The sequence below is a fragment of the Manduca sexta genome, chromosome 5 (genome assembly GCF_014839805.1).
Source record: "Manduca sexta isolate Smith_Timp_Sample1 chromosome 5, JHU_Msex_v1.0, whole genome shotgun sequence".
In the NCBI taxonomy this organism is placed as follows: Eukaryota; Metazoa; Arthropoda; class Insecta; order Lepidoptera; family Sphingidae; genus Manduca; species Manduca sexta.
Window position 1 is genome coordinate 8,717,452 of NC_051119.1, and position 20,879 is coordinate 8,738,330.

Genomic DNA, 20,879 nt, shown 5'->3' on the forward strand with positions numbered 1-20,879 from the left:
TTTTCAATTGGTGGTTACGTATTCCGTAAGATCTAGACTGAATCGTTATTTGTTACTTTTTTTCAAACATAATTTTACACTGTGAAGATAAAAGTAATGTTGTATGCTTCTTATTTTATGACTTTTTACAAAAAAATGGCCATTTTTTCACGAATATCTTAAAATATTTACTAATAATATTTTTTTTGTATTTTGTCTTTTAGTTAAACACTATTTTTTTCTTATTCAATACAAAAGTGGCAACACTGAATATAGCTTGTCAATTTAGATTTTGGACAAATTGTCAATAAATAAAGATACGGCAAAATGGAATGGAAATAACTTGTTTATGAGGATATTATCGATAAATTTAAATTAATTTTCTAATTACTAGTAACTATTGATAGATTGTGACAATTTCAAGTATATCTATACATTGGTTTAGTCTTTTATTTTGTATACAATAATATAACCTCACTCTAGTAAGAAACAATACAAAAGATGGGTGTAACAGTGTAAGTTCGCAGTTTTATGTACTTTCAGTTAAGAGTTTACTTAAAATTTACCATTATTTATGTTTGTATCTAGGTTACAGCAGTTCCATGTACCGGAAAACAAGACCGGAACGTATGTGATAGAGCTGTTGACGAAACGTATTCTCGCGCTGGGAGCCACACAGCAGGGACAGTTCCTGGTGGACTGCGAAAGTTATTTATCACATCCTCAAATGGGTTTGTATTTAATCCTATTTTATATTATTTATTTATTCATTTCAAATACAGACTTAGGAGGCATACGGTATTTGCTAATGGCACCCTAACTAAACTACGCTTATATCTTGGGCTGTCATAACAAAAGTTACAATATAAGTTATACTTAACTATGAACCAAATATATAAATATTTATTAAATTGTAGAAATTAGGTGAATAAACAAGATCAAAGGGCATAATGGAACGAGTATAAAACATAACATGATTATGTATCCACTTTGTAGTTTTAGTCCAGGGCCCTATTTTTAACATATGGTAGTTTGAGCTTGCATGTAATTATTAAAAATATATGCAATTAAAATTATGAATGACTGAGTAAACCTAAAAAAAAGCAGAAAAATGCTCTCAATCTATGGGAATCCTGGTGCCAGCACTAGTTTAACCTATCTTGGTCATTTTGTATAAATATGACTTAAGTATGATCCATTTTCCCTTCATATTTTTAAAGTGGCTTAGGCAAAAATACTGAGGTGCTAAAATTCCTGTAAAAAATAATGTTGTATACTATATTGGGGATGAGAATCAAATACTGAATATGCTTCTTAAACAGGCCCCTCAACTACCCAACAGAACAAAACACACACTGCAGAAAATTGGTGCACTAGATGCACGTCAGACTATCCCTTTGGGGATAAAAGCCATGAGTGTGTGTGTGTATGTATAATTGCAGTAAAATCAATTCATTTTTACAGGAACAACAAAAACAGTTCACATTCTTCACAACTCGGAACAGCCTGCTTCAGTGTTTTCAATCCTAGAGAGTGGTACAAAGAACATCCATGTCATCGCTGATGGGCTGTTTGATTTGCTGATGATGAAGCTGTCACAGCATTATACATCTAAGAAACAGACCAAGATCGAGAGCAAGGGACCAAGGTTTGAACTGGGTGACTTTTGTGTTAAGCTTGGTTCAGTCACTATGAATCAGAATTTCAAAGGTGTTTTGATTGAGGTGAGTGTTATAAACATTTATGTGGCATGATATTTAATAAATTACTCAATATAGTCAACAATTTATTTCTACACCCTTATTATGGTAAGCCAGTTGGGAGTATTTAAAACCTTTTAATATTATGTTGGCTGGTGCCACACCTATTGTGTTTTAAAACGCGCAACACGAGTGCGTCGACACACCCTAGGTGTAAAAGTTTGCGCAACAGCAGTGCGGAAAAACACGTATGGTGTATTTTGTGTAGCTAGCATGTATTTTTCAGGTGGAATACCGTCCATGCGTGATGGCTAACGCAGTGTGGGGTCTGTTGCGCGAGTTTCTCCAAGGTCTTCTGGGACCGTCAGTGCCGGTGCAGCCACCACAACACCTACTCAGCAGAATGAACGAGATATACACACCAATAGACACCATTTATCAGTACTTAGAACATTTTAGTGCATATAGGAAAGGGTTGAGAAGTGCTTGATTCAGTGGATTTCATTTTATGGAGGTTGGAGATGGATATTTTGGGACGCTGATAGTTTCGTATAAAGTTTTAATCGGCCGTGTATACTTGCAGATCCCACGCTAGATATAAATTATTTTAAATCTAATAATAAATATTTTGTACATTATTATGTTGATTGTTTTCATCAAGACCCATAATGGTTACATTGTATACTTCAGATCAAAAATACAAAAAACGAAACGCAAATATCACGCACGTCCATGTCGTTTGATTGTGTTGATCGTGATTGGTCGAGAGACCAAAGTGTGATCACATGTTGGTTTTTTGACCAATCACAATCAAACGACATGGAAGCTCTTGTTATGTTTCCTGCCATATTCAAGACGGTCTTGCTCTGTAATAGCTCAGAGTCAACCCACTTATATTTATTTAAAATACTTTTTCAATCAAAGCAATTTGTGGTGAATTGATATAAAACTGCTTCCGTCTGATCCATAGCAAAAATCGACCGATCAGAAAACTGGCATGCTTTGGAAGCATAGGTATAGGTTATTTGATTGGTTAATTTTTACCATTAATGCTTAGTTACGGTTTGGGATAGTTTATTGGAATTTGCCGTCAATTGACCAAAGTGTTTACTGAGTTCACGGTAAAGATCATTCTGTTCAAATACTTATTATTATTTGTTATAATAATATGGAAAACAATATTCTGGCATTTCCCTTCGTCTCAGAGTTAATGAAAATATTTGTAAGCAAAATCACATTTCATAATAAGATGCGTGTATTTAAGCATTGATCGTCAGTTATTGTTTTTTAAATGATCGCGACAAGTACAATATAAATCATTGTCATCAGAATGTTTAAGAAAATCATAACGTTTCTGCTTTTACGAGGTAAGTCATTTGAAAATAAATCAATCTACTGTGTGTAGGGTGTAATGCTAGGCTTAGATATTCGAGCGCCCTTAGGGGTTGGTAAAGCTATATATCTTAAGACTATGGTGCGCTTCGAGGGACTGTGTGGTGTCCCCTTGGGCCCGAGTCCCCCCCTAGGATCTGGTGCTACGATCAATAATTCGTAGATCCGTTACTGGACGCTGGGAGCTCGCACTACCACTTGGGAGCTGTTCGACGATATTCTGGGGTGGGCCAGAACGACTTGTAGCTAATAGGTTAGAGAAGAGAGGACAGCGGGGAATGTCTTGATATATTGAGGTGTAGAATACAGAAAATATGTGTAACATATGAAAATTAAAATTAAAAGGCGTATGTGTGGACTTCATTGTTGGCAGAATGAGTGCTTTCTTCCACCCAAAAAAAACATTCTTAAAAATTCCAAGAAGGTAAGTACGAAATAGCCCAGTCATAATAATAATAATATAATTAATACGCATTTGTTACTACTAAGGCTGTTTGTTTCAGCAACGCTAACAATAGCTGTTGAGTTAGATCTAATAAACTGCGGGGTTGACCACGAGATCGACGTCAGCACGGGCAACGTCACGCTCGACAAATATCCATGGAGTGGAATACTCTATTATTTGGATTGTAAGGCACTCAATAAGTTTTCATCAGGGGTTATTTTTAACCGACTTTCAAATGAGGTTTTCAATTTATAACGTTTTTATATCGATTACTGGCATTTATGGTATGATTTCCGTGATTCTTTTTTCCAATAGCATAGATATAATGGAAGCAAGCACGTTTGTCATATACTATTAACTGATATCAACAATTTATAAACATGTACGCCTGTATTCATAAACATTATTTATCTAAGGACGGAGCATTGCTGTGATAACAAGTCTGTTTCTCAGCTTTGTTTATCTGACAGCCAACTAGATTATAGTTGTATCTCAATATTAGCTAATCACAACGGCCCTATGTCTACGCACTGCGAAGGCTGCCATGCCGTCAGCACTGAGAAACAGACTTGTTATAACAATGCTCCGTCCATAGATAAATAACGTTTATGAATAAGGGGGCTACAGTATCAGAAGCGGCGATAGCCTAGTTGAGTGTGGAACAGACTGCCGAGACGAACGCAGGTCCAAATTCGTCTACAGGGTAACTACCTTTTTTTTTCAGACGCTCAAGGTGAGGTGAGAGCGGTGACGACCGTCGTATTGATACACAAAGAGTTCGTGTTAGCCGCAGCGGCCGACATAGGTCCCATATCGAAGAAGCACTTCAGGTTTCATTCAAAAATCCTATTATTAGTATTTATTGTTGATGATAGGATATATTTTATATCCTCCCAGAAGCGACCACCGTAGACACAGGGCCGTGGCTAGGGGGGCATTGTGGGGCAATGCCCTACCTTAATAATTAACTAAATTGTACATTAGTAAGAGTTATTCGTGTTGATGGGTGAAATAACCCTCTTTCGAGATTTAAGGGAATTTTGTTACAATCTGTATATTACCTTAAAAAGTACATAAGTATTAAGCTGTTTTTTTTTTTTTTTTTTTACTCACGTTCACAAGTCAAGAAAGAAATCGATTGAGCAGATCAGATGTAGTAACATTTTTATTTCCGCCCTGCTTGTAATTACAGCTGACCTACCTTAAATTCAAGTCTAGCTACGGCCCTGCGTAGACATCGTATCAAAACCCGCCATAGTGACCCACGTAAGTGTGTCGCGTTCCGGGATCAGCCTGTGTGTACAATACTGTACCGGGACCGTATCAAAAAAAATACAAATTAACTGGTGAAATGTATACTGTATAGGTCTGTAATAGCATATCGATCGCAGTTCAAAGTGAAACGAATGTTTATTTCATTATATTTTTAATAGCCTATAAATATTTGCAAAAATATCTGCAGAAATGGTTTGCCTTAACTGCTCATGAAGAGAGTTTAAGAATATATACGTTTCTCCAAAGTGAACTATCAATGTAGCCCTTGGATGTCCAGAAATCGACGCGGATCACCAATATTTCGTAGCCTATTAAACCTCAATTCAATCACATCTATAACTACTGAAAATAGACGTTAAGAGTGATATATTATTAAAACTAAATTATTGTTTCAGGAAAAGTTCCCGCGTCCTGCTAGGCGAGGATTGGGAGGCGCCGGGACGCCGCGTGCGCAACTACGTCATTCATCCTGAGTACGGCGAGACGTACAACACACTAGCACTCATACAGTTGACTGACATTGTCAGAAACCGTGAGTATCCGTTATCATTAGATTTCAATATACACGCTCACAAACTCATGCCTTTTACAGCCAAAGGGGTAAGCAGAGGCGCAACTACTGCACCCACTTTCCACAGAAATTCCAGACCCTGGACTGATACTGAGTAGAAAAATCTAAAATCATGCCCGACTCAGGGATCGAACCCGAGATTTCAGCTTGCAGTCGTGCAGTAATAAAACCACGCCAACGAGGCAGGCATAATTTTTTGTAGCGCTGACATCTTTACATATTATTAAATAAGCTATCACCGGTAAGTATCTGTAAACTCGTGATGAGTTTACCATTGCTTTTTAAACTATGGGGTGCATCCCCCTAGGGAGGCGTGATAACATGTAAAGGTAGATTTTGTCAATCAATTTCTATCCTTCAAGAATAGTTCCCGTTGTTATAGAAGCTACGAGCTATAGGTTATTCTATACATTTGACAACGTACGACTATATGCAAAATGTCATGATCACCAATTTGAGAAGTAAAGGTGTGACAAAAAAACAATTTCTATAATAATAGTTAGGGATACTTTGTGAAGTCCCTACTTTCCTTTTCCTTGAAGGAAAAGGAGGCGTGGGCATTTCTATATTTTAATATTAGGATTCTTGGGGAGACCCCTGGTTTCCTCTTCTTTCAAGAATGGAGGCGTGGCCATTTCTATTTTAGGCAGCAGGGTGGCGTGGTAAAAATCCTTTGGAAACCACTGCCCTAAACGTTCCAGGGGACAATTGACATAGCTTCTACGATTCACATGTTGATAACTCTGTTTCAAATATCTACTTAAATATATTCATTAAGTTGCTGTTATTATCTACCTAGTTATTGTTTCAGCTAAAATCAAGCCACTATGTCCACCACCAGAAAGGCTCAGGAAACCGAAATTCTACGTCGTAAAGTTTGATGAAGGTAATTAAACCGTCTATTTATTCAAGAATAATCTAGAAAAAGAAGAAAATCACCTTATTTATAACAATTGAGTATGTGTATACAATAGAAACTGATAAAAACTTAATATAAATGTCACAAAAAGGCCCTAACTCATATGATAGTAATGAAACCAGCGCTGATTTGCTGTCAGGCCACTTGGTGAGGTCACGGACACCAAAACAGACTTTAATTTTAGATACCTAGATAATATGGTGCCACCATAGTACTCATCTTCTATACTTATAATAAATCTGTAGAGAGGTCAATTCTGTACATGAAATATATTTCCAAAATAACTATCAGGGGGTGATTAGGGATCGATACTGATGCCAAAAATGCAATTAGTAAAATTTTTGTCTGTCTGTTTGTCTGTCTGTCTGTCTGTCTGTATAACCGTTATAGAAACAAAAACTACTCAACGGATTTTAACGAAACTTGGTACAATTATTTGTCATACTCCTGTGCTGGTTATAGTATACTTTTCATCACGCTACAATTAATAGGAGCAGAGCAGTGAAGGGAAATGTTGGGAAAACGGGAGAAGTTACTCCATTTTTAAGCTTCCGTCGCGTGTGCAAGCTTAATGGTTAAAGCTACACAGAAATCATGTATGACGGAAATGTTCTCCTTAAAATTATGTAAAAATATCCCACGACAGCATATGTCTATCTTTTATGGTTGACTCACAATAACACGTGTAACTCCCGATAGCTTAGCAGTTCGAAGCTTTCTCATTATATTTGTTTACTCTTATGTTTATAACACTCTCAGTCATCACTAATTAAAAAAGTTAACATTATTAAATATTCCATAAAAAAGAATCATAGAAATCGGTATAGAAACACCAAAGTTATACATGAAATACGCTAATAATAAGCCATCATGCGTGAATACTGAATCATGCTATAAGGATATTTTTTGTATATATATAAGGTCGCGAACGCACAGGCAGGCGGCTTGCTTGGCACCTAGAGGCTAGCGAATCACCTAGCGAGTAGCTTCGTAAAACGAACATTCTCGAACGTTCGCGACCGGCTCCATTTTTGAAGTCCGAAATCCACGCGGGCGAAGCTGCGAGCGGAAGCTAGTACAATATAAATTAATAACAACTAAGTATTATTTTCCAGAACGAAGTTTGAGATTTTTTTAAATTATAATATTTAACTGCAAAAGTATTAAAATTAAAATTCATGTCGCTCGATGCAGGCTGCAGAATCATACAGCTATGTACAAGGACTGTTGTATAGACATGGTTCTAGGTGGTCTTATTATATTTCTATGCAGTAAAATAAAGTAAATGGTATGGCGCGATTATACTGCTCTTAGCAGTAAATGCGCAGTCGTAAGACAATGACCAAAGACGCGCGGCGATCTCAACCGTAGCTATTATGCCGGTCTGCTTAATTGCTTGTTCATTGCCAATTGTTAGAAACTATGAATGAAATGGCTTTCTGTTTCAAAGTGTCTAGTGACTTCTTTCACATAAGCAATATAATCTTTCCAATTCGTGTTTTATGTTTATATGATATTTTTTTTAAGTTTGTACTTTGTACTTAATTTAAATTGCCAGATTATATAAACAATTAGCTTTGGCTCGCGGCTTCGCCCGCGTGAAGGAGTTTTTCGGGATATAAGTCGCGCTATATATTTTCCCGGGATAGAAAGTAGCTTATAACCTTCCTAAGGTTTCAAACTATCTCTATACCAAATTTTATAAAAATCTGTTCAGTAGATTTTGATAAAATAGATAACATACAGACAGACAGAAAAGGGGACTTTGTTTTATAATATGTATAGATTACCTATGTAGAAAAAAATATATTTCTGACAGATTACAAGACTCTTCAGAAACAAGTTCACAAGATGGAACACATTCCCGGCGGTTGGTGCAAGGACTTCTACGTTGGTGGTAATGTAAGTATTCTTTACGAGAATGGACATAGAGTAAGTTATAGGCAGGACAGAGTGGTACCACCTCTGTATGACAGATAAATTATGCTAAAGTAACAAATTGCTGTTGCGTTTCGAAGTGAGAATTTCGAAGGTTTTAATCTTTCTTTAATTCATTTTCCTCCTGTAAGGTAGGCAGTGCATAGGTGTTTGTGTGCGGCGCGTACAAAAAGTCCCACTTGCTAATTTGCCGGCTTACCTATGCTATAAAAACAATGAATTATTTAATTATTGATAATTTTAATTTTGCCATACATTTTCATCTCATTCCATGAGTCTTTTAAAAAGGTTATAAATAATTACTTAATTTTAAAATAATTAGTCATAAAATTACATTAAGTTATAGCGGGATTTGAAGATTTAAATTTATTTGTTTAATTTTATGTCTGACGGTACGTATGCGTGTGCGCAGTTGTACAGCGAGCGCATGCGTCCGCCGCACGTGGCGTGTGCGCTGTCGCTGCAGATGCAGTGGCCGTGCGTGTGGCACGCGGGCGCCGCGCTCGTCAGCCGAGACGTCTGGGGACGATGGCAACTGGTATCATCTTATATATTATATTTATTTATGAAATTTAACGAAAGTTTATAGCACTAGGTCAAAACACTTACATCTAACAATATAATTTAACTCTAAATTTAAATCGGGCAACAATAACAATAAAATAACATTTAAATAAATAAATAAAAGTATTTTGAATACTTAATTAAACTTAACTTATATACTTAATCAGGGGTGTAGCTACTTCCGCCTCAGCCGTATCAATGATACAGGGTCCTCTGAGGTTTAGGGGCCTTTTGGTTTAAACTTACACTAAGCTAAGCGGGCGCCAAAAGTTCGTAACTGTTTTGAAGGGCTATGAACAAAATTTGATATAGGGACCCTCGACGGCAAGCTACGTCACTGTACTTAATTAAATTACATTAATTTATTGTAAAAAATTATATGTTTTATACAATTTCATTATTTTACAATAACTCCCAAACCAGGTTAAGCCTTGTGGGAAACAAAAACTGTTAAATTTTGCTGTCTGTCGTGAGTCTCGTCACGCGATCGCGAATACGACAAATGATATTACCGCTTATGTCGCCTATATCCACACACTGCGATTGCGCAAGGGAATAAATACCTTAAAGACACTATAAGGTATACTTTTCGTACTTTATTCGCAAACGCCGATATTAAACTATAGCCCCATTATTCATAGACGTTATTTATCTAAGGTCGGAGCATTGCTGTGATAACAAGTCAGTTTGTCAGCTTTATCTGACAGCTTGCTGTTTGTTTAGCTTTATTTATCTGACAGCCAACTAGATTCAAGTTGTATCTCAATATTAGCCAATCACAACTGCCCTATGTTTAGGCACTGCGAAGACTACCATGCCGTCGGCATTGAGAAACAGACTTATTATCACAGGAATACTTCGTCCTTAGATAAAAAAGTCTATGGATAAGAGGGTAAATATATTTCACTTTTCCCATAGCTCGGATTCGGTGTCCGAGGTCCTGGTTGTGGAGTCCCGTCCCGATACCTGGACCTGATGAGCTACGACCCCTGGATTAGGTCCAGCCTTCGCAAGTTCCAGCGCATCACCATCACCAAGTTGAACAAACAGAAATACATACTACGATGTAAGTATGAGCAGGTTAGCTGGTCTAACCGAAGTTTTTAAAGACTATGTAGCATTTAATACCATTTTTAATGGATCAGGAAGGTAGGGCGCTTGATAGAGTTTGTCATTCCTTTAAACATATTACACAACATAGAAACTAGAAGGAATCGTGATTGCATTTGTTTTTTAGGCAAGCAATGTGATTATGAGTAAATTTTTTTCAGTGCTAAATAATTTAATTAATTGTACGAAAAGGTCTGTTCGGTTTTAGCGGAGTAAAATACGCAGGTACGAAATAGGCCAATCAAGTGTTTAAATAATATTAAGTACACGGATTTAAGTATATCGTTTTTTTAGATATATTTGTTTCTTTGATTGAAGAGACGATTTTACCATTTACCTGATAGTAAGCGATACGACAGCCTATAAACAGCAACACACCAACACAACACAACATCCAACACCTTGAATTATAAAGTATTGTTTGGTATTCCACTGCGCTCGCCATCCTGAGACAAGAGATGTTAAGTCTTATTATGTCCAGTAGTTACACTGGCTATAATGTCAGTAATAAATTATTGAAAATGTATCCTAATCCTTTGACTTTGCGGATGAACAACACCTCAGTCCCCCCCGTGACCATGAAGGCTGCAAAGTCTTCGAAACGTCGGGAGAAAAATAAAAAACAAAAAACCGCGATAGAATCCGGAAAATTAGTTTAATTTCAATGTATCCTAACTTAAAATTTGTTTGTTTCCAGCCGCCAGCGCTGCGGCACAAAAGTTCGGCGCTTGCGACGCTGAGGAAACTACGAATCTAATATTTAGAGAGTCTATTGTACTGAGAACGGATAATAATCAATACCAGTTCCTCACCTACAATGTGAGTGTCACAGTTATGTACTTGGTGGTATTTGGGGCTTTATTCTCTACTAGCTTGTGCTCGCGTCTTCGCCCGTTTGAAGAAGTTTTCCGGGATAGAAAGTAGCCTATAACCTTCCCTGGGTTTTAAACTATTTCCGTACCAAATTTCATAAACATCCGTTCAGTAGATTTTGAGAAAATTGATAACATACAGATAGAAAAGGGCACTTAGTTTTATAATATGTATAGATGAAAAAGAAAACTCGCACCCCGGCCGTGTTACATTATCTTCGTGAAATTTCCGTGGAATGGTATTCTGCATGCCAATTTATATTGTTTTAAACGCGACACGGAGCGTTACGTGCTTGTTAAGTTTTGTCAAAATAACGTGCGGATTATAGAGTAAGGCCTCAGGCGGGTCTTGTGTACGGAAGTAAACACTGTTGACTACTTCTACTGCAGTAGTACTTAGTATAAAGGTTTTAATGTCTTCTAGCTTAGAGAAAATAATAGGGAGTATTTTATTTTATTATTATACTAGCCTTCGCCTGCAGTTTCTCTCATGGTAAAATATTGAAAGGATAAATGTCCTGCTATATATTTTCTTAAATAAAACACAAAGTATAAAAACCTATATCATTCCCAGGGTCTTAAACTATCCCCATACTAGCCTGAACCACCAAGTTTCTGTTTCGCAGATGACGCTGTACAACAATATAGACTACAAGTGCATCACGCTGGAGCTGATAAACGCGTCGGCCGTCTCCGAGATGAGGATCACTCATTACTGCCAAAGATATTCACACGGGCCTGCCTGTTACACCTACAAAGGTAGCATAATTGTTTGTAATATTAAGCAAAATACCTGCATTCTATAACGTAGATCGGCTCTACTGATCAGTTTATAATTTTGCCGCTCGGTTGATTGCTTCTCAGTTCATCCTCATACGCCCTTTAAAATGGATCGACAGTGGACTAACTTCAGAGCAGTTACATGAACTGACAGTTAAAGGAGAGTGAAGTTAGTCGTGTAATAGGCGCTACGCCCATATAAACAAATTTCATGACATAAATAATTACGTTCGTGACTAACTTCACTCCGGCAGTTAAAATTAAAATGAAAATCGTATTATACCTTCAGTTCTCAACTTCTTTTTAACCTGTTTCCAAAAAGAACTATGTTCTCAAACCGGCAGATATTTGAAGTATGAATTAATAATTCCAGGTTCCGTATTGGATGTGTCCGTATACTTAATGTTCTCCGATAAATGCATATTCGAAATGTTTGTATGGGGAGAGGAGCAATCCATGGCTCTCCTGGACATACAGAAGTGGAAATGGGAAGAGGGTACTTACTACAAGGACTTTAGTATGACGCGCGTCGAATATCGAGGACAGACTTACATGACGGACTTCGGTTTCGAACCGCTGGATTATAAGATGTGGGTGCCGGAGTATGATGTGTGGACTACCACGGAGTTCGATAACAGTACGTGGTCTAGTACCACGCCGCCGCCCACGAAGGAGGAATGTACGTATCATAGACAAAAGAATCTTATCATCTAATCATAAATGCGAGTCTTTTTTTTTTGCTGATAAATATTCGAAGGTTTGTGAAAATGTTTGATGTTTGTTAGAAGTGCGGCGGCGATAGCCTAGTTGGGTGTGGAACGTACTGCCGAGACTAATGTCCGCAGGTTCAAATCCCATGGGCACACACCTCTACTTTTCTAAAAAAAATATGTGTGTATTCTCTGTGAATTTATCGTTCGTTTTAACGGTGAAGGAACACATCGTGAGGAAACCTGCACATCTGAGAAGTTCTCTATAGAAATTTCGAGGGTGTGTGAAGTCTACCAATCCGCACTAGGCCAGCGTGGTGGACTAAGGCCTAATCCCTCTCAGTAGTGGAGGAGGCCCGTGCTCAGCAGTGGGCAAGTATATAATACAGGGCTGATATTATTATTATTATTGTTAGAAGTGACTTAAAATAAAACTGATCGGATTTGTATGTAATTAGCACACGAGGAGACAATGTCCTGGGGTGTTATATAGGCTACTATGTAGCTGTGGTAAAGGGGTGAAGTTTTCTGGAATCCAATACAATATATAGACACAAACACATAAATGAAGTCTGCAAATCGTTCTCATAATTAGATATCACATGAATTACTAAAGGGATGGCGGTATCAATCGGGTTATGTGGACCCTTCGCCGTTGCTATATAAGTATGCTAGTTTATATAATATATACAGTCTTACTTATAAACTTGTTGGTTAATTGATTACTTAAATAGCTGTCAAAAACGTCACCGATTCCGAGTTTGAACCTAATTAAGAGGCAAGATGGCGGGTTTTAACTTACAGCTGATCGAGTAAATTTGTGATTTAACTAAGCATAGCTTTACAATTTTTTATAATTAAGACTGATAATGTCAGCCCTGTATTATATACTGTCCCACTACTGAGCGCGAGCCTCCTCTACTACTGAGAGCCTTTGATTTTCATGATAGTTCAATTCAGACTCATGGTATCGTTTACAGCCGGGCCGGACGTCATCTCCGATTCGTACGATTACAAGCCTACGACAAGCACGGCACCGCCTACGAAGAAGAGGTTTAAGACTAGGTCGACAACTAAGAGGACTACAACTACGACTACGACGACTACGACGACTACGCCAACTACGACTACAACGACTACGACGACTACAGCTAAGCCTACTACAGCTCCCCCAGTCACGACAACCACCAAAGAAGAAGCAACGACGACTTCGGCGCCGTAAAGTTAAATTATGGTGTAATGAAAATTGGTGTTTGCTTTATTATTTACACTAGTTGTGGTTCAGGACTCTGTGCACGAGTAAGAATTTTCTAAAATAAGTACTTTTTCGGGATAAAAATGTTGTAAGATAACCTTGGATACTGTCTATTTTTACGCCAACTTCATCCAAACCTGTTCATCAGTTTTAGCATCTTAAATATTATAAAAACCCCAAATATCCAAACAATGTTTCTCATTTAGGTAAATAGGTAAAATAAGTAAAAAAAATAATTCAATATAAGCATTTTATATTCCAAAATAATACAAATTGGAATGATATTACATAATGAGTTTGAAAACTAAGATTTCTTTTATTATTTTTTCTTCAATAATTTATAAAAGACACTATTAGTATCATAATTGCTTTATATATATCCTCTGTCCACACAAAATACAACATTATTCGCTTCCCGTAGCCGGCCTTCTTTAGTCTTAAAAGGACCTATCTGCCACACGTCTTCAATGTTTAGTTTTTCGTCGCCCTGAAATGAGACGTAGGCTATAATATATAGCTTTACCAGAAACATTAAATATGTCGCCATCTTGTAGTGAAATATGGAATTAATTTCTTGTACTGACGCTAACCTTGAAACGAAAACCAAAGTGGCGCCCCAAAAACGGGTTTTCTATTTTCCTGGTTAGCCCAGAAGGGGAGGCAGGGGGTAATGACCCCAATGACCTAATGCTGAATCCGCCTTTGTTTATTATTAAAAGTTCGGGGAGTTTGGGCTATTGTTTGTAGGTGCAAGTTGCCATCAGATAAGCAGTTAGTCCGCCATTAACCTGTATATAGAAATTTAATAATTATTATGGATATACTACCTCCATTTCCATATTAACAGCATCCTCCGGGTCCAATACAATAAATGGAGTCGACTCAAAACTAAAAGCGAGGCCAAAGTAGGAATACTTCTGGATCTCATCCATGAATAAGCTCCATGGGTATATCTTTTCTGGATCACTTCCCATGTCTCTTATTTCTTTAGACAATACATCGTGGTAATACTTTAGCAACTCCTCGTAATACTTCAGCCTTAGATCTTGAGAAGTGCAAGCGTAAATGGCAAAGGTCAAATCCAAGACAGGGCTAGCGCAACGCGATAGTTGGAAGTCGATAATCTTGGCATCAACTGGCCGACTATCTTCATATTTGTACAGGAAGTTATTAGTCCAGGAATCGCCGTGGGATATGACCGCCGTGGCCGTAGTCTTCGTGGCGGCGTCTATCATGTCCTGGTATCGTTCTGGCACCGCAAATTTCTTTAATCTCTCCACGTATATGGAGTTCGGATACTCTTTTTCAACAGCGTCTATTGCTATACCGCATATCCTCTTCCAGAACCTGGAGTACCAATTCCACAGACGGTCGTGGTAGTAGGTCTCAAACAATTCAGTACTAATCTTCTGGAATTTCTCTGGCTGTTGGTCTTTCATGGCGAACGACAGAGCGTGGAACTTGGCCAACACTTTAAATGTTATCTTGCAGTGTTCATAGTCAATTCCTTCTTGGCGTACTGCGCATCCGAAGTTCTCTAGACTGGCGTCTTCGAGACATATGACGTCATTCGTCCCATCACTGTAAGCTAAGAAGAGATTTACGTATTTATCGTAGGGTTCTGCCACGTTTCTACCAGACTGGAATGTAATTAACTCTGGCAATACTTTTTCATAGAAGTTGATCTCGTTTTTGAAGAATTCGTGGCTTTTGAAAGTGAGCCGTCGGGATTTGCTTTTGGGTATGTTTTTGAGTATCACTTGGACGTGTTTAGCGACGTTGTCAGCGTTTTTTCCGTGTATTTTGATTCTTATCAACTCGCTGAGATAGGAGTCGCCTTTCCCGGTATCGCTGACGTACTGAGAAAAACATCTAGTTTTAGACATTTCAATATTATCACGTTACAGTGGTCATGGTCGTATCTCGCTGTTTGCATTGGGGAAGGGCGGGAGAAGGGTCAATTAGAAATTACTTACAGGTATATCAAAACGAGAAAACAAGGTATGGCCCGACCAAAAAAAAAAGACGGTGGTAAAAAATATAAATAATTCCTTGTACTGACAAATATAACTTTAAAATGAAGGAGCAAAAGTAGTGCCTTCCAAGCATGATTTCTATTTTTCTGGTCAAGCTACATAACAGTAAGTATAGGAAACTGGAAAGATAGGAGCCAAACTTCCTCCCCTGTGCTATTGCATACGTCCATGAGGATTGAAATTACTTATGTATGTGTATAAATGTGTTTTTTATTTAAAATAAATATAAAATACCTTACTGTAACCTACGGGTATGCCTATTGGAGTACAGTAGAGAAAAAACTTAGGTTCAAACATTTAAAATCTCGCGTTCATTGATTTTGGGTTCTTATTTTATTGGTAGCATTATAGTAGAAACTTGATACAATGATATGAAATATTAAAAACTAAAATAATAAGTTATCATCCTTATTAAATTATGGGTATAAAATAATGTTATAGAAAAAAATATATAAAAAATATATTTTGAACTTAAATTATGATGGAAAAGTTTTTTGAAGTAAGTAATCTCTCTCTCTCAGTCTATCTCTGTGTCTCTCTTACACACTCAAACACACACACATACACAAATAATTCGGCTATTGTCTCCTATTGTGAAGCAGGCAAAATATCATTAATGAATGTAAAATTCTCTTACCTAATTGAATTGTAACACTTGCCTATCTTATATAATTATGATAACAGTGCCCAGTCAGATATAATGTTTGTAGTATCAATTTCATAGAACTACAATCACTGTTATTATCGGACTAGTTAAATAAATTAGTAAAAGAAATTTTTCTTCCATTTAAAGTGCACAAACCTTGATTTATTGACACCAAAGTTCAATAACTTTTTTTCAATAAATGAATTATTAATATGGTCACACATATTTTGCGATTTTATTTTTCAAAAACCTGTTATTATATCCGAAAGCCAGTTTTATTTCAATGTCTTGCATTGGCGTAAACATAAGAAATACTTATAGAATGAAATTAAAAAACTAACTGGAATAAATAACTGGGTATTATTATGTCATAATTTAGTAATAATTTGCATTAAATTCTTAGTAGGATATCAAACAGCCTATAAGTACCAATAATGTAGTTTTCTATTGATGGACCACTACAAAAATGAAGGATAAAATTAATATATAATGTAAAAAAAATTACCTCCCAATCTGTAAATATCACAGTTTTTTTAAACCAATCAGAAAGAGCTTCGCTCAGCATTTCATTTGTGAGTGCTGGTGACACATGGATCAAAGTGGAAAAATCTTCAGCCATATTGAGCTAACTGAAATAAAATATTAAAATTTAAATAGTATAGTATCATAAATAATTCTAATATAAAAACTTAAAATGATACAAAAATAAATAAAATTACAGGAAATTATTATAAACATCGCAAAGTTACCCTTGGTAATATGTATCATAATATTTACTAGTAAGCTTTTTTTAAATATTTTCACACACTACAACCACTACACCTGATGGAAAGCGTTGTGGGGTCCAAGTAGTGTCTCCGATGCACATAATTATTCTTATGTTTGAATTATAAATTAATACCAGCGATAGCCATTTGTAATTTGAGCAAAACTCAGGTTTTCTAAAATGATGTGTTTATTGTTTGTGAATTATCACTTGCGATAATGGTAAAGGAAAACATTGTGAGGAAACCTGCATGCCTGAGAAGTTTTCAATATGAATTTTGTGGGTGTGTCAAGTCTAACAATCCGCACTAGACCAGCGTGGCTAATCCCTCTTAGTAGTAGAGGCAGCCCGTGCCCAGTTGTGGAACAATGTATAATACAGTGTTGATATTATATTATTATTTGAAATATTCACAGGCTGGTACTGGAACTCGAGTCTTGTGGGTTTATATGGCAGGATGTACATCTTTTATATGGTGGTTTCTATCAGGCCTGATACAAGTATCCTACTACCCCCAGAACCAAGCAGTGAAAAATCATGGAAATTACTTGATCAATATAGGCTACCAAGATAATAATGAATTATATCTAACACCTTAGTACAATTGTGTCTAGCACTGATCTAATCTGAGTCTTAACTTGTTTTAGTATGCAGTTTAATCATAGGTGATTAATTATATTATGTATTAAAAATTCATTTATATCCATTACACATCATAACTGAATTAAAAATAAATTTTTGGTAGTAAAATATTTGTTTTACTAGGTACTTTGCAGAAATTCTCATTACTTATGAAAATCTTAAAATTATTTGAAATTAGAACAATAATAACATCTCTCATCTATTTTTACATGGGTATAATGCAGTATTATTTAATGAAGTTTTTCTTTATCCAAGTTTGAAAATATTTAATTATATATTACTTACCATAAATGTTTTAAACGTTAAAAAATATTGTGACTATGATAACTTTAGTATAATATTTTATTTATAAACATTAATGTACAAAAATATTAATAAAACTTTATCAAAAAGGTACTGAATGTGATATTAATACTTAGTTCTGTAATAAAATACACGTAATACTTATAACAAAAAGCACGAAATAACAATAACAGCCCAAAGTTGCGCGCCTTATTAATAAACAATCGGCAATAGCCGAATAAATTGAGAATACAGTCTCGGGTAATGTTTATTTATTTATTTGACAGTATTTGAAATTTAATAGAATAAACATCTGTCGTCATGACAGTTGTGACAGGAGCAATTCGTATACCGAAATGACGTTCCTCAAAACACGTGTTGGGATGGTATTCGCGACGCTGTTACATGAAAAATTAGCATTAGATGAGAAAAATTTGAATTTATTTGGAATTTTAATTATTATATGTCTGAGGTGTCGCAATATCTGCCATAATTAGATCTGTTTCTCTCAATGCTTTTAATAATGTCGGACGCCAGTATGAAAATAGAATAAATAGGTAAGGTGCATTTAATTAAGTTCCGATGGTTTTTCGATGACTTGAGGAGCCTGGAAAATATTTTTTTCTCATAATAGATTTATGTAATACCACTATTTTATACATCAAAGTGGATATTACTACATATAGTTAATTTCATTATCTTTTATTATCTCCGTGTAAATCAAAAGTAGCATCAATCTGTCGGCATGCTATTTTAAACAAAAAAAACGGTTAATAATTGATGACGAGGTTCGGAGGTAACACGAATAAAAAATATAGGTACGTACCTACAGGTTGAATTGGAAAAGTCCTCCTTTTCTGAAGTTGGTTGAAAAGGTAAAGAAATTGATGATATTGATATTGCAGCGTGATTACACAGGACATATTCGTATAATACTTCGCGATTCGAATTTCGGATTGGCGCTGCTACTGTTAACAGTAAACAAGAAATTTATGATTAGATTAGATTTATTAGCTCGTCCATTCATTAATTTTTATAAAAAGTTATTAAATTGCAGCGATTATAAATTCACCGTTAAGAAAATGTATGGGAACAGCTACAATACCTTTGAGCATAGTTCAACGAAATCTTTAAATAAATATTTACAAACTGCAAAGGTCGCTTGCCTCACGGGTCTTCCGTTGCCACAATCAGTCTTTTGTATACTGTAACACACATTGTTTTACCATTAACCTAACACAACCAATATCTTATGACAACGATATAAAGACTAATATCGCAAATCACACGTTTGTATAGAAAAATGTCTAGTTTCGAAGCAAAAAGCAGTCGTCGCACCGCCCGAAGGCGCGAATCAAGAATTTCTCGCGCCAGTTCGCATGGAAAACAAAAGAGTTTTTGCTTGGCTTTGAGACGGCCTGTGGGCTGCAACGCGTGGTATTTTTTGTTGTCATCTTTTTGAGATGTAATCACGGTAAAACGAGACGTACTGATGGATGTCGGCTTTGTGAACTCATGCTTTTATGAGATAATGAACGGCAGCGTAAAAAGTATGCGGACCAGGCAACTAGATATGATGACAATATGTAATTGAACAACCTCTGAAAATCCAGAGTGTGTTTCGAAAGAGAATGACATTGTTTTAAAGGTAGTTTGGCCGTCTGGATCTGTATATCCGCAATATAATTTTTTGCGGTGGTACAATGTGGTGCTATGCTGTGGTTTGCAATTCAAATTTGGAGTGATTTTGCTATTTACCATCAAAAGAATATGTTGACCTTCATTAAAAATTGAATAAAAATGAATTAGTTTATTAATCTCGTGGATAAAATGCTAAACATCAGTGTCAAGTTGCTATTTCCATCATAAAACCTGTTTATGTACTTAATTCATTCCTTTTTTGTCTACATAGGGGTATTTATAAATGTTACTCTCAAATCAGACCTCTTAGCACCCACATCCACATCTAATGCGATTCGATTCTAAATAAAGGAACAAACAAGCTTTACGTATAAGTTGTATCCTTTTGTTTATTTTAGTTCAATCCCATCGCTGCTTCACCTGATTCAGTCGCGGGTTGACATTACGGTCATTTATAATTCATTCGTTCACTCACGATTCGCAGCTCTACAAAACCCGTCGGGGTTATAGGGCTATAATACTGCTAAATTGTAAATGACCATTTCGACTTTGAGTGAACTTCGAAATTCGACTGTTTTAAATTATTCAGGTTAAATTGGCTTGGGTAACTCGCCACGGTGCGTGTGGTTGGTACACTGAATATTTTAAGCCGACGATGCGATGAAAAAGCCTGGATTTAATTCGATTGCTGCGAGATTTCATGGAGTTTCTTTTTCCGTGCCTACAATCTGGTTAGAATTGAGTAAATTTCATATATGATATACTTACATCCACCGCGTTTATTTTATTTAATTGTTTAAAAGTCTAAATATGCTTCGATAGAACAATCAACCAAATAACCTGTACCTACTAAAATAGTACATAAACATCGAAAGGAAAATGTTCGTGATCAACAAACACTATAAATGAAGTAGCGAAATCGCAAATTGCCACAAACGTTAGTCACTTTAATAACAAAGTAGCAGTGATTAGAACCATGGATATTTCGGCCTTTAAAATTTAATATGACGAAATTTTAAAGGCCGAAATATCCATGATTATTACGTTAACCGACGCCCAATACAGTTTTAATGCTTAGCCGAATTGAACCATTCGTTCTTTAAGATGGAAGCGGACCCAAACGGTTTTCACAATTGCGCCATCAGTTCAGATTAGTAGACTTGCTAACGATTTTACTATAGCCCGAATCTTTTAGCTTACATTTATTGTAATTTTTTTACACGTGCGCGTCAAAGTGCCTCTACTGCACCTGATGGTAAGTGGAGTGGGTCCAATAGAATGTCGACTGACGAGAGATTATTACCCCCCGGCAGTCGACACAATTATGCCGGCCTGTTGGAACCGGATATACACAGG

General features: G+C 36.3%; 3 protein-coding genes across 4 annotated transcripts; 2 read left to right on the forward strand and 1 right to left on the reverse strand.

Moving 5' to 3' along the window:
- The first annotated feature begins 246 nt into the window (after positions 1-246).
- Positions 247-2,320, forward strand: LOC115455889 (mediator of RNA polymerase II transcription subunit 20). Its single transcript, XM_030184679.2, has 4 exons — positions 247-494; positions 568-710; positions 1,444-1,703; positions 1,966-2,320. Exons 1-4 carry the CDS (start codon positions 481-483, stop codon positions 2,167-2,169), a joined length of 621 nt encoding a protein of 206 aa, XP_030040539.1. The 5' UTR covers positions 247-480; the 3' UTR covers positions 2,170-2,320.
- A 689-nt stretch (positions 2,321-3,009) lies between these two features.
- On the forward strand, positions 3,010-13,753 carry LOC115455886. Its single transcript, XM_037443410.1, has 13 exons — positions 3,010-3,046; positions 3,235-3,296; positions 3,511-3,700; positions 4,241-4,346; positions 5,187-5,323; positions 6,174-6,248; positions 8,101-8,183; positions 8,632-8,757; positions 9,702-9,849; positions 10,591-10,712; positions 11,392-11,524; positions 11,919-12,224; positions 13,236-13,753. Exons 1-13 carry the CDS (start codon positions 3,010-3,012, stop codon positions 13,475-13,477), a joined length of 1,767 nt encoding a protein of 588 aa, XP_037299307.1. The 3' UTR covers positions 13,478-13,753.
- Positions 13,747-18,727, reverse strand: LOC115455887. Of its 2 annotated transcripts, none has more exons than XM_030184676.2 (4): positions 18,709-18,727; positions 16,698-16,821; positions 14,338-15,369; positions 13,747-13,997 (listed from the first exon to the last, which is right to left on the reverse strand). In XM_030184676.2, exons 2-4 carry the CDS (start codon positions 16,809-16,811, stop codon positions 13,881-13,883), a joined length of 1,263 nt encoding a protein of 420 aa, XP_030040536.2. In that variant the 5' UTR covers positions 16,812-16,821; positions 18,709-18,727; the 3' UTR covers positions 13,747-13,880. The 2 variants fall into 2 exon arrangements, with proteins under 2 accessions (XP_030040536.2, XP_030040535.2); XM_030184675.2 differs by lacking the exon at positions 18,709-18,727 and adding an exon at positions 17,886-18,129.
- Between the last annotated feature and the right edge of the window lie 2,152 nt (positions 18,728-20,879).

Bases quoted from the DNA above. Each gene is read 5' to 3' on its own strand.
- LOC115455889 (XM_030184679.2), top strand. The intron at 711-1,443 runs GTTTGTATTTAA...TCATTTTTACAG, and splicing joins TTTATCACATCCTCAAATGG to GAACAACAAAAACAGTTCAC. The intron at 1,704-1,965 runs GTGAGTGTTATA...TGTATTTTTCAG, and splicing joins TCAAAGGTGTTTTGATTGAG to GTGGAATACCGTCCATGCGT.
- LOC115455886 (XM_037443410.1), top strand. From the start codon at position 3,010: ATGTTTAAGAAAATCATAACGTTTCTGCTTTTACGAG. The intron at 3,297-3,510 runs GTGGGCCAGAAC...AGTACGAAATAG, and splicing joins CTGTTCGACGATATTCTGGG to CCCAGTCATAATAATAATAA. The intron at 4,347-5,186 runs GTTTCATTCAAA...TTATTGTTTCAG, and splicing joins ATATCGAAGAAGCACTTCAG to GAAAAGTTCCCGCGTCCTGC.
- LOC115455887 (XM_030184676.2), bottom strand. From the start codon at position 16,811: ATGGCTGAAGATTTTTCCACTTTGATCCATGTGTCACCAGCACTCACA. The intron at 15,370-16,697 runs GTAATTTTTTTT...TGTTTTTCTCAG, and splicing joins TGATATTTACAGATTGGGAG to TACGTCAGCGATACCGGGAA. The intron at 13,998-14,337 runs GTAGTATATCCA...GTCTCATTTCAG, and splicing joins CTGTTAATATGGAAATGGAG to GGCGACGAAAAACTAAACAT.